Source organism: Vigna angularis, chromosome 11 (genome assembly GCF_016808095.1).
Source record: "Vigna angularis cultivar LongXiaoDou No.4 chromosome 11, ASM1680809v1, whole genome shotgun sequence".
NCBI lineage: Eukaryota > Viridiplantae > Streptophyta > Magnoliopsida > Fabales > Fabaceae > Vigna > Vigna angularis.
In genome coordinates this window covers 21,698,379-21,713,220 of record NC_068980.1, presented here as the reverse complement: position 1 = coordinate 21,713,220, position 14,842 = coordinate 21,698,379, and the positions used below count along the sequence as shown (strand labels likewise).

General features: G+C 27.6%; 1 protein-coding gene across 1 annotated transcript; it reads left to right on the top strand.

Annotated features, from left to right (window-relative positions):
- The first annotated feature begins 7,656 nt into the window (after positions 1-7,656).
- On the top strand, positions 7,657-9,734 carry LOC108318841 (BTB/POZ domain-containing protein At4g30940). The gene has a single exon (XM_017556291.2). The coding sequence runs from the start codon at positions 8,195-8,197 to the stop codon at positions 9,527-9,529; it is 1,335 nt and encodes a 444-aa protein (XP_017411780.1). The 5' UTR covers positions 7,657-8,194; the 3' UTR covers positions 9,530-9,734.
- The last annotated feature ends 5,108 nt before the right edge of the window (positions 9,735-14,842 follow it).

Here is a 14,842-nt window from a genome sequence, read left to right as displayed (position 1 = left end):
ATTACTTTTAAAATATATATCAATCTAAATTTAAAATTAGTTTTATCAATATATATATATATATATATATAACAATATATAAAAAAATATACACGTCTTTTTTGTTTTTCTATTTTAACCTCTTAATTACTACTTTTAAAATTTCAATAATTATTCATCATAAAAAACTATTTTTCTTTTTTATATTTTAGTAACTATTTCTTTTAAATTTAAATGATTATTCATTATAAAATAATTATTTACACTTTTATATTTTAGTAACTATTTTTCTAAATTTAAATAATTACTCATAATAAAAAATTATTTACATAATATTATTATAATATTTTTTATTTCAATAACTAACATTTATATTATCTATAGTCACATCTATAATTATATACATTTTTTGTTTTTTTAATTTCACCTTTTCAATTATTACTTTCAAAATTTAAATAATTTATAGATATCAAATTTAAAAAATACATATTTTTAAAAAAAAAACGAACCAAACTATTCATATATCGACATAGACCTGTATGCCAAAAAACAAATGAACCATTACAGTTTGTTGAGATATTTTTTCGGACTAACCGTTGGAGAGCCATGGAAGGTACACCTATTTGAGGATTAAATTATTATCATGTTGTAATAATTTAATACCTATGTAGTTATTTAATGAGTAAATATTTTTAAAATTTTAACAGTGACTAAATGATATTTTAGAACTTTGAAAATCGAATTGATTTAATAGCTATGTAGTAATTTAATGAGTAAATATTTTTGAAATAGGAATGGGAACGTATTGACTACGCCAAAAGGTGTTAAAAGTGTCCAACACAAAACTGACATCGTTGAAGTAATCAAGTTCGAAGGCAGGAATTGCCGTCCACGGCCCGCTTCTCCGATGTGGGACATGCCATACAAAAAAAACATATAATTTATTTAAAATAATGATAAAATAACACACATTTATATTTATTTAACACATTTAATAAAAATAAGATAATTATAAAAAATTAAATTTGTGTAATTTAAAAAAAATAAAAAATAATAATATCAAATAAATATAAAAAAATTATGTGAATCAAAATATATTTTTTATTTATTTAAATTTAAAAACTGTTAAAAAGAAAAGTCCTCCACTTTCACACCATCATCCTTCCATTCAATTGGGTGGCACACAATGAATTCCTTATCTCATTATCACCAAAGACAACAAAATGAAAACAAAAATTCATGGTTACTGTATAATAACCCAATGGTCACTCTAACACTTATATGTTTATGCAGTTGTGAATAGTAAGTATTTCATTTTTCTTCTCTTTTTGTTTTTTATTTAAAATATTTCTTTTCTTAATTCTTTAAAATGTTTTTTAAGAATAAAATATATTTCTAATTATCTTATTTTAATGTACACGAAATCATTATTTCGAAAACATAATATCTTAAATACCTAAAAGATTATCAGTCCCTTCTGTCTATCTCAAAACTTAACCTATGAGAGATAGCTAAAAATCCAAATATAGATTACATTAAATAAAATTAAAAAGATGGTATCATGACTCTTTTATTAAGAACTCATATTTCTAATATATAAAATCTTTTGAATATATTTCACTAAAAAAAATCAAAAAAATCTCACATTATCTAAAATTAAAATATTTTAATATGTTTCTTTAAGAGAAAAACATATTGTTAATTATCTAAATAATAAATAACTTTTCTCGTATTATTTTAAGTTACATTGAGATAAGAACAACTATGACTACTCATAATTTAGATAAGAACAATTATCATTTCAATAGAATTCCAATCAATTACGAAAACCCTTTTGGAGTGTATTAATTATTAGCGAAAAAATTGGTACTTCATTGTCATACCGAATTGTGCAATTTGGCCAACCTTGGTTTTGGGTTGAAAGAAGGCATTAGAGTAAAGTAAATAATGATAAAGACGCGTTACTAGTCAATAAATAAATGATAAATTTGCCCAATTGGTTACAAGATTCAAAATACTAAACAGAATAAGTTGCTCATAAAATCTCAACCTTTACTATACTTTTTTAAAACAAATAATTAAATTTAGACATTGAGTGTCTTAGGAGACGCTTTCAATATCTTCTCACCAAAGTTGACTTGGTAAGAACAAGGGTTGCGAGGCAACTACCTTCATTGTTACTCCATCTCTTTTTTTAAGTTATATATTTTTTAAAGACTTATTTTTATTTAAGTCTTACTTTTAAAATTTAAGATAATATTAATTATTTTTTATATTTTTATTTCGAAAATTAGTATATATATATATATATATATATATGTGTGTGTGTGTGTCAAAAGTAAATAGTAACATTTATTTGTTAGGTTATTTTGGAAAGAAAAAAAAAGTTATCTTTAGTTATTACACGATTAAATGTAGTCTTTTAAATTAATATTAAAATAAAAACTATTGAGTATAATTCGTAATGATAAGAAGAAATTATTTTAGATTTGCATAAAATTATTTTATAATATAGGTTAGATAATTTGTAAAGACTTAGAAAATGATAGTTTAGAAGTGGTAATAGTTTAAAAATAGTGAGACTTGATTATTTTAATATTAAACGATTTTAATACAAATAATTTCATTATAAACGAGTTTCATTATTTTAAAACACAATATCTCTAAAAATCACTTTTTTAGAGTTCTCTGACTTCTTTCTAGGAGTTCTTCTATGTTCATCTATTTAAAAATTAGAGACCGCCTGAGTGATTACAACGACAATATCTTCAAGTTTACCTAATCAGTTTCTCCAAAAAAGTAAGTTAGTTTCTACTCTTTTTCTCTAGTCTGCCTCGTATCCTTTTGCATGTGTCCTTTGAGTCTTTTATAAGACTTTCTGTTGATGAGTGGTTCTAATGATTTACCTTAATCATGATTTTGTTGTTTGTAGGTGCAATTAGTATTCTTTGATATGTGGGAGTTGTTTGAGGGTTTTATAAAGTCATTGGTCTTGAAATAGATAAGGAAAACTAATATTTGCTTTAGAGAAATTGATGTAGAACTGAAAGTAGTAAAAAATAAGTGTTGTTGGACTAGTTATTAGTCTAATTTGGGGTTTTGATAGGTGAATTTCTAGAGGAACGACTTTAGAGAGATAAATAATGTTTGGGGACTGTTTTTAGGCCATTTAAAACTTGTGTAGAACCTTATTTAACCAAAAATTTGATGTTGAATTGGGAAGTAGCAAATAGATAGAGTTATAAGTTAGTTTTGGTCTAAAAATAGGATTTTGATAGGCGAGATTTTGAGATAAGGGTTGGATGGGAAAACCTGAAGTTTAAGGTTTGTTTCTAGGTCTTTTAAAAACTTGTTTGGACTCTTAGTTCACAGAAATATGGTTGGTGATGTGTCAAATATGATATGTTAGCTTTTTGAAGTGTTGGAATGAGTTGGTGCAACTAAATCCTAGCCAAAGATCAAAATGGCACTTTTGAGTATAAACATGTTTGTGAATCAATTATAGGATCAAAGATACTAATTTTGGTCATTTGGATGGGTCTTAGGTGCAATCAAGTTAAACTCGAAGTTGTTGTCATCTGGTGTAGCATTGAGTGGCCCTATGTGGTACTCAGTGCTGCCAAAACAATGAGCCATTGGGCTCTAGAGCATTGAGCGCTCACTTTGGCACTAAGCGCTGATTTTCTAAAAAGCTTTGGGCGTTGGACGAGAAGATAGGCTCGTTGGACGAGAGATCTCACATGAACTGTAGCGTTGGGCATGCCCAATTATCATGCCTCTGGTTGTTGCTGTGTTTTTAAGTATTATGCTCTATTTGAGGTGAGTGGTAGTGTATTTATGCATGATTCTTATTAGTTTGGTAATGTTAATGGAATGTAATTTGAATGTGAACGTATCAGTATTCATTATCATACATGATATGACGGTTATGATGATTATGTCTTGATCATGTCCATGGTAGATGAACGTAATTTCATGACTCTCGTGGAGAAATTCCATGGTGGTGCCCAATAGTGTATGTATTATTGTAGAAGCTCGGTCTTAGAGGTTATCCTGACACTCTAATGGTCATTCCTTCTTAACTAGAGAGGAATGAGGCATGCAGTGAAAGTAGTAGGAGGTTCTAGTCTAGGAGATTTACCTTGGCCTAAGGCGTTAACGGACTAACCTTGTGTGTCGTAAGGTGAAATCCAATTGGCAATGGCTCTGTAGAGAAGTAAAGGGTCACCACAAGTGCACAATCTATCATAGCTTGACAATAATACAAGTATCCGAATAGTCAAGTCTAGAATCTATCTGTATGCTTAGATTGTTTTGGTTTGAAAGTAAAATGTCTTGTACGTTAAATTATAATTGCATGACTTGAATTTCTTTTATAATATTAGTTTATCCTTTCTTTTATGTGTTTGATTGTCTCTTTTATTTTTTTTTCTGTTACAATGATCACCTTAATGAAGCAAGAACAGGAGATGTCTCTGGTGAGCAAGTGTTGGGAGGAGATAAAGGTGAGACATATAATAGGACGTTGTATTTTAGTTTGATATGTTTTTGAAGACCTAATTATTTTTGGTTCAGTGTAATATATCATAGTTGTGTAAGATCTTGTATATCTTTTATTATTATAAGTTATTTATGGATATCTATAATAGTATCTTATAGGTTTTCTTTAAGTTGACTACTTTGTAATATTGAAAGTGTGACAGATCCCATAGTAGTTGAATGTTATAAAAGAAAAATGGGATCTTACATAATTTAAGTTAGTATTTTATAAAAATAAGAATGAAAAAATTAAATGATATAAGGAAAAAAAATATAAATTTACTATCTTAAATTTTGAATAGAGGTAATATCTTATATTAATCAATTCATAATTTATTGATATCCAATCTATCGTAATTTTAATTAATCTTTTAAGTAAAAAATTATGCTCCATACATAGGGTATATTTCTTTTTACTGTGGAAATTATTACCTTTCTTAATTATTTGAAAAATCTTAATTATTTGAAAAATCTTAATTATTTGAAAAATCTTAATTATTTGAAAAATCTTAATTATTAAGCAAAGTGAATAAATGGTATGCGTACTAAGAAGACTAGTTACTTTATTCGGGTTCTATCATTCATATTTTATAGCAGCCATTCGATAGGAGAATGATGGTGCCTGATTGATTGACTTCCATTCCAGGGAGATTATTTGGTTTAATTAATTTATATTTTAGTTTTAATTTCTGTTAGTAATCTTTTACAATGCAAAATCCTTAGAAAATAGAAATACAAGGACTAACATAAAAAACACAGATACAAAAATTAAAAATGTCTTCTTAAAATATAATAAGAAACATGAAAATTTAACTCAAGTATAATTAATTAAACTAGATAATTTTTAGTTTAATATTTGTACAACATAATCATCGTCAAAGTTCTATTTTTTATAAAATCGTTTACATGGTGTGCTAGGTTTTATCGTAATTTCATGAAAACAATCTACCACCTTTTGTTGATTTTTGTAATAAAAACCTTTTAGAAATTAAACAGAAAAGGTTTTAACTGAAAAAATAAACTAATTGCGCAGAATAACCTGATTTGAAGAACGATAATTATAAAGAAATGCATATAGAGTTAAGATAATGCAGCAAACTAATGTAAAAGAATTACATAAATTTCAAATTGTATGAATTTAATTTGGAGAATTTTAATAGTATGAAAGCCTGTTTAAAAGTATAAACTAAAACTATTAGCAGTACATAAATCTTAATATTCTGAAATAAAAACTATTGAAAGTGAAATAAAGTAAAAGACTTGAATGATTTTGAATAATAATGTAAAATGAAAGATAAACACGAGAAATAAAAAATACGTACAGAAATAAAATAATGATAGTTAAGATTAGGAAAATCATTGATAAGTTAGGAGCTTTGATAACAATATCATATTACCTTTTATATATCAACTTATTAACCTTTTTTTCCTTATATAAATTTTATCATTAATAACAATTATATTATTTGATTTAATTTACCTTTTGTAATTTTATTTTATTTTTAGAAAAAAAAAATTTCATATGTTAGAGTATCTTATAACTAATTTAGTTTTTATATTTGAAATTTTGATATAATTAACTCTTTAGGAATATTTAGTACTACATATCTGATAGACGGTATCTTATTAGTTTCTTAATAATCATTTCAAAATTGTAATTGATAAAACTAAAGGGTCATCGATCACATATGATACATTATCAACAAAAACAAAGAATTTATTTTCTCTTTTTTTATTTTATTGAGAATTTAGGGTTTGTTTTTAATGTGTTTAAGTAGTCTTTGATAAATATTTTTTTTATGTAATTGTTGTATCTATATTATATTTAAAGTAAGAAGATAGTATAAAAATGTGTTTGATGTAATATAATAAATTTATTTTTTAAATTATTATAAATGATTTAAGTTTACATATTTTTTATTTTTACATCAAGTGTTTGCATAATAACTTTACAAAATAATATAAATTATATTATATCAACTTATGATATAATATAGATATTTAAAAAATATGGATACAGGTGTGACAATACTCGTGTTTCCCGTCAATTACTTTATTTTTTATAAGTAAAATATACTATATTATTAAAAATAAAATCTATTGATATTTAAATTTATAAAAATAATTTAAAAATTATATTTTGGTTTATTATTTTCTTTCGTTATTAATTATAATTAATTAAAATATACTATATTATTAAAAATAAAATCTATTGATATTTAAATTTATAAAAATAATTTAAAAATTCTATTTTAGTTTATTATTTTCTTTCGTTATTAATTATAATTGAGTTTTATTTAAAAAAATTCAAAATAGTGGTTACTCTTAAAAAATTAATTAACATCAATTATATTATAAGGAGTAAAATAGGAATATGAATTGTGTATGCAAAGGGAAATCCTCTTTAGATATAGTTATAGATATGTGTAAATTATTATATGTAATTTGTATTTATATTTATAAATTTAATAGTTTTTATATACTTGATCTATTTTAACCAAATTTGAGATTAAATGACTAATTTATCCTTAATAAAAATTTGTTTAAAAATAATTTATTTAAATGAAATTCACAAATATAGTTGAAGTTAGTTTAAAAATATTTTTAGAAATATTTAATAAAAATGTATAAAAGTAACATCCTAATATTTATAAAAAATAAATTTAGTTCCAATTTGAAAAACGACAATATGATTTTATTTTAATAAAAATTAAAGCTAAATTAAATCATAAAATAAATATAGAAACTAATTTAAGAATATGTGATGTGATACAACTTTAAAGTGATAAATAAATAAAAATGAAAAAGAAAATTTAAAAGACTCAAAAATATACGTGACATTATTTTTAATACTGTTTGTACAATAACGTAAATAACCTAATTAGATTAATTTTCATAAATTAAAACTAATTTGAGACTAAAAAACCTAAAGGATTAAGTTTACATATGAATGCCGAAATGAAAAAATAATAATTAAATAAAAAAAGTATAAGACCAAATTAAGTAAGAGGAGCAAAAGACGTTTAAGTCATTGTTTTATCAGTGACAACTTACTTAATTTCATTGGTGATATCCCTTCATCCATTTCTGATTTAAAATAAATTAATAAACTTCCTTTACATTCATTCCATCCTTATCTGTGTAAACATTGTGCCGAGGAATCAAACGGACGAATGACAAAAAGAAAAAAAAAAGAAGGAAGAAAACAGAGAGAATTGACTTAGAGGGGAAGACGAAAGAGAGTCAATTCGGTTTTGAATTCCAACCGCTCCACCCATCTTGATTCCTTCACCAAATCCCACGCACATTTTCAGAAAACCCTTTTTTAAAAAGCCGTCGTCTCTTACAGTACAATACAATAACCATCCCCATGTATACTTCTCCCTATATCTCATCATTTTCCGGTTGCTTAATCTCTGTCTTCTCATCCTATCAGACACACATACCCTTTCCTTCAATTACAATTCTTCAACTCTAATCATTCATTCATCACTCTTCAACAAAATCATCTATATTTATTCCCGCCCATTCTCTGCTTTCTCTGCTTTTCTCTGTTCATCCTCCATCATCAAATTCAATTCCGCTCAATTCAACCCCGCGGAGGCGTTCAATCGAACACCCATCTCCCTCCCCATCTGGGTTTCGCCAAAGCCACATTCTTGCGAGGAATCGAGACATGGGGGTTCAGAAAGACAGTGTGAAATTCAACGTAGGTGGCAGGGTGATGGAAACAACCGCAACAACCCTCGCCAATGCAGGGCGCAATTCGATGTTCGGTGCAATGTTCGACGACAATTGGAACCTGCTCCTATCATCAAACAAGGAGGGCCAGAGGTTCCTGGATCGCAACCCGGATTGCTTCGGGATTCTCCTCGATCTGCTCCGAACCGGGGAACTCCATATCCCACCCAACATCCCGGAGAAGCTCCTCTACCGGGAGGCCCTCTACTACGGCCTCTTGGACCACGTCCGCGCTGCCAAGTGGGGCCCATTCGACGGCAACAGGTTAAGGTTGTCGCGGTCTGTGCAGGGCCAGGCCCCGGGTGACGGAACAGCCATTCGCGCAGGCCCTGATGGAGGCTGTTGCGTTGCGCATGGCAGCATGGTTCATGTGTATGATTGGATGTTGGATGAACACCCTCCTCTTAGCCTCGATTTCCAGAGGGTCAACGATGTTGGGTGGGTTGACTCGGACAACGTTGTTGTCGGAGTGAGCGAACGCCTTGGGAGGGGTGATGGTGGGATAGGGCTGTTCAGTTCACACAGTGGGGAGCTTAGGTACAAGTTTCAGGTTTCTCATGAGAATCAGGTGAAGAGTTACACTGCTGGGGCTTTGAGTTTCAGTTCAGATTACAAGATATTTTCTAGCTGTAAAGGGAGGAGTAATGAGTATGGGGTAGGGGTTTGGGACCAGGTTACAGGGAAGCAGATAGATTTTTTCTACGAGCCTTTGGGGTGGTCTCTTGGGGATGCTGATAAGCTTCAGTGGTTGGAGGGGAGTAACTGTTTGTTGGTGGCAACCATGTTTCCCAGGAAAGACAACTGTTACATTAGTGTTTTGGATTTCAGGGAGAAGAAGATGGTGTGGTGTTGGTCTGATATGGGCGCTCATTTTACCGCGGATGAGAAACGGGTGAGGGATGCCATTGCCATGGAGGACAATAGTTCCATTTGTGTGGTGAATGAGTTTGAGGATTTGGGATTCATGGATTTGAGAAGTTCTGCTGCCACGAGCATTAGGTGGAGCTCCAGAAGTAGGTTGATGAAGGGGAAGATGCCGGATGAACCGTGTTATCCAAAACTGGCACTGCATGAAGGACAGCTTTTTTCCTCCATGAATGATTGCATTTCGGTTTTCTGTGGCCCGGAATGGGTTTTGACCTCTAGACTCAGACGAAGCTATGGAGGTTCAATATGTGACTTTTCCATTGGAGGGGACAGGCTTTTCGCGCTTCATAGTGAGGAGAATGTGTTTGATATTTGGGAGACTCCACCACCACCGATTCTATGATTCAATTTTAGTTTTAGTTCATCTTGGTTTGCTATAGAAACAAAAGACTTCTTCTGGTTTTCTAGATACTGTTGAGTTTTAAACTTACACGAGGTTGAAGGATAGTTTATAACTTGTTATACATGTAGCTTTAGGTATCATGGTATAGGTGAATATCTACAGAGAAAGATGATATATGAAACACTTGTTTTCTGTTTCTTTTTTTCTTTGTGACTCACTTCACTCAGATCTCTTCTCTTGCAGATTCTAATTTCGAACCATCTCCTTTTGTCTTTTCTAAAGGACATATCCTCTTTTTGACACTTTTTTTTACCTTTCTCACAACTAACATTGCGGTTTAAATTTGGTGAAGTGGCTTCACTGACCTTGAAAAAGGTGAAGGTAACAGAACAATGAGCAGTTGTAAGTTGTAACAGCTGCACCTTATTGATTTGCTTTGAATAAGGAAGAACTCTTCTGGAAATGCGGCTTTTGGGTCACTTTCTCAATAATTTGTATACATAAATATATCCCTTCAACTCTTTCGGCAGCATCAAATTCATCAGAAACACACATAAAGTTGTTAATACTATGAGGTCAATGAACTATAACTAATCAGACAATTTGGTTGTCGAAATTCCAAAATATTAATTTAATAAAATGCATTATCTAGCAGTCCATGAGGAAGGACTTCATTATGTTTAGAAGATCCTACCACACTTCTATTTTAAATTTGCAAAGAATTATGTTGAATATGAACTTTTCATTATATCCAAAGAAACATTGCACTTCTTTTTTGGTCTCTATACTTAAATTTCAACATATCATATAATGTAAATAAAAAGCAGTCATGAAAGCAAAACATTGTCAATGCTGAAGTTACTCTTATTAGATTCAAGGAAAAAGTTTCACTCACACACACCCAATACCCCTGAATCACTATAATACTTTCTTTATTATTATCTATTATAGGTACTGTAGGATTTCATAAACTCATTTGGTTATCAAATATTCTTACAAGTTTATATTTTATAGCTTGAAGATTAAGGAAGATCAACCTTCTATATGTGCAAAAAAGAATTAAATGATTATGTTATCAAACATGAATTATAATATATGAAGATTACACAAATAATAATCATATTTTTCAAAGAGATATATAAAGAAAAAAACTTCTAGACATTCATTATAAAGATTTTTTAACATAGATGAAATCGTATATTTTCTTATATAAAAATATAATGTTGCGCATTATTTATCATTATTAAAATTATTTAAAATAAATCAATTTTTTACCATATATGTTTGATTTTATGCATAATAGAGATTATTTTATACGGCTTAATTACACATAAGTGTATCAGATTAATAGTTTCAAACTAAACTACTTAGATTGTCTTGCACTTTAATAACTACTAGGAGGTTCAAATGAGATTGTCTTGTATCTCAGAACATGTAATAGATGGTTCACAAGCAACATAAATATTAATTCAATTACTTGTTCATATTTACTAACATTAGTTATCGACTGAAAGATTATCTAAATAAATACCAAGGAGATTGGATCTTAACACATTAATCTTACATGATATAATAAGAATGCTAACCAGTATCCTAAAACACTATTTAAGGTATAATTAATGATCTTTGATTTCAATATATTTATATATTTATGTTGAAATCTGAAACAACTTAACTTTACTAGGTAAAATAATGAAAATTCATATAACTCATTCTCTAAAGATAAAAAATATTTTTATCTTTTATTTTTATAATTGTTTTCTAAACACAACAAACATTAGAATTTCTAACATTTCTACCAAAAAAACAAGTAAAATATCTTTTTGACAGTTTGAAGATAGTGTTCGTTTGCGAAGATTTACTATTACTGCAGATTAACAAAGAAGGATTTGAACGAATTTTTATATTCACTTTTACGGATTTGAGAGTAAGTAAAAGCGATGATTTGCGGGATATATATTTTTTCCCATCTTTGCACGTCTGCACGGATTTAAGATGATTTTTTGGAAAAATGTCTTATTTAAGCTCTGTGTAACACACCATTGTATCCATTCCATAGTTATAATTTTATTAGTCATTGTTTTTATTATGTTAAATCATACGTGGTACATGAAATATTATTAATCAAAGTAAATTTTTGTTCTGATATTTATAACACTACCAGATTATTTAAAAATATTATTTATTTTAACTTATAAGATGAAAGTTGGTATACATATATAATATTTTCATTTAACGAAGGTTATTATTATTGAACTTGTTTTCTACAATGATAAGATGTTCTTACCTCATATCATTTCATATATTTTTCTAATTAAATAAATTTTATATTTTTTCTATTTTTAGATAATTATATTATTGATATATTCACTTTTTTTATTATGAATATTCAATTTGATTACAAAAACCAAAAATTATAAAATTATATCAATTATGATTAAATTATATTACTAAATTACAATTTTTTTACCTTTTTAAAGTTAATTTTGATAATTAATTTTAATTTTCTATTTATAAAATTTTTTAAATTAAATATAACATTAACAATTATCATTTTATATTACTTTAATAACTAGGGACATTTTGGTAATCTTTAACTTCTATCTATTAAACAAATTTTTTTATTTTGTCACATCAATCAAATCCTACAGTAATTCTCACAAATTTTACTTTCAAATTCACTTTCAATTACTTCCAAATCCACTCAAATAAATAACAAAAAGTTTATCCTCAAATCAATCACTTTTCTCCAAATCATCTTCTTTAAATACCCTCAAGTGAACAAAGCATTAGAGAAAGTTTGATGTAAAGACTTGAAAGATAAAAGCTTAAAAAGTACAATCTTTAATTTTTGCAAAAATAAATAAACAATTTTTTTGAAATTTCTAGCCTTTTTCAAATTCTTCTATGATGTAAAGATTGCACTTTTGAATATGCTTGAATGAGATCAATAGGCGGGTTGCTTATATTTTTACTTTCGTTTGTTGTTTTCTATGTTAATTTAAGCTTTTTTATGTTTAATTGTATTTTAAATTTTAGCATTATTAAAATCAAAGAGGAGCGGTTAAAAATAAAGAGAAACTAAACAATAAAGTTAAAACTATTATATTATTTTATTATTTTTTAACTTTTTTTTGTGTGAATTCTAATAAATTAAGAATAGTTGTATAATACTTATGTGCATTTTTATTCTCTAAATTAAAATTGTATTAATGATTATTAAAGTTAGAATTCCTTTAATATCAAATTTAACTATGAACTAAAATTCAATATTTGTTAATTATTCATGACCAATGCCCTGATTACCATGACCTATATAATATAAACTTTTATAAAATTTAATATTTATTAATTTATAATAAAATGGTTAATTTATTTAAAATTTGGGGTTTAGAGTTTATTTACTTAATTCTTGTTTTGTGTTTACTCGTAATCTTCATGTAATATTTTATATAGTTTCTTTTTTACTAAAATATATTTTTTCCTCTAATTCTTATAAAAAAAATTCAATTCAATCCGTAATTTTTATTTGATTTAATTTAGTTCTTTAATTTTTAAAAATATCTGATTAGATCGTTTCTGTTATATTAATCTTAGATCTCCCTTATAATTTATACCTTAAATCATTTCATTGTCTAAATATTCAAATTATCTTTTTTATGTGGAATGATTTAATGTTTAAATTCTAACTGAAATCTAATGTGAATCTAACATAAAAGATCTAATTAAATCATTTTTAAAAACTAAAAGACTAAATTAAACTGAATAAAACTTAGAGATTTTATTAAATTTTTAAAAGAATTAGAGGGAAAAAAAGATTTTAACCTTTCTTTTTATTATTGGTTGGGTACCATCAGTCTATAACAATAAAGTTTTTGGTCTATTTTTAAAAGATGGAATGTGTATATAACAAAAGGTTGGATTAGTGGAAGTAGGTCGAAATTTTCATTGCCCTCAACTTAGACCAAACTCACTTGCTATGATTATCATATTGGTCCAAGGAGTTATACCAAGATTTAAAAATTTTCAATATTTGTAATGAAAAAATAACAACAAATAGGGAAAAGTTTTATTTGACTATTTTTGTATTTTAAAAAAAAAATAGTTTGTAATAAAAAGGTTTATCAATAAAGATGATAGGGAAGTCGAATTTTTTAAACTTAAATTATTATTAGCTTTGAATCCGACTGTCTCTATTCAATTCATTCTTTTATATCTTTTGTTGGTGGATTGAGAGCCTTCAAACTGTAGACAACATTGTACTTCCATTGAATTGAATTCAATACAAAATACACAAGAAGATGTGTTTGTGCAGCATTCATTTTCTGAGTTTCTTAATGGTAAATACGGTGCGGTGCAGCATGATGTACCATGGTAAATGTACTAAATGTAATTTAGAAAAATAAAACGACACCATTTAGTAGGTAAATTTCACTTAGTAGGTAAATTTCAAATAAAACTCTAAAAAAATCAAAATTAAATAAAATGATAAGAAGAAAATGATAAGGTCTATGAAGCAAAAGTCTTGCAATATATGGAAACTAACAAAAAACCCTATTGAAAGATTTGACAAAAAAATAATGGCAAGCGCTACTTTAACTAGAATATCAAAGGTGAAATAGAGTTAACCTTGTCAAGTAAAATGTCAGTATGATCTTTGCCTACAACTACAATAAGGTTGTTTGTTCTTGCACCCATCAAATTTCTTCCTGCACCTCATCACGAAAATTTAGGTTTCTCTTAATTCTTGATCTGAAACAAAGGTGAGTGGTGGGAATTTGGTATCCAAATTCATGTTTTCAGAGACATTATATATACTTTCGAAAAAGAAAATCCATAATACTATTGATGAGTGTTTTCCGAAGAAATATTTCTGAAATTGATCTAGTGTGTTTCGAAAAGAAAAATTTGAAAATTTACAAATTATGAGTCGGGGAGAAATTTGATGGGGTATTGGAAGAAAGAATACCCCAATAGCATTATATATAAGTCAAGGCCTAAACATTTGTGGAATCATATAGCCTGACTGAAAATGTATTCAAAAGCTAACATTATATGAAGATGCTAAAATGGGCCAAGAAAAAATATTATAAGTTTTCTTTCTGCACTTTCAAACTTTTCTAGGTGTCTAAATTAGCCTCCTAAATAGGGTAAAAAAAAATTTCCTCTCTTATAATTATCCCACCACCCACCGTCACACTTTCTTCTAACACACTTTCTTTTAACTTAGTGTCACTCCTTTGAACTTTGCTCCTCTACACTCCCTTGCACCACGTTGTTTTTAAGACGTTCATCAGATATTAAAATATGGTT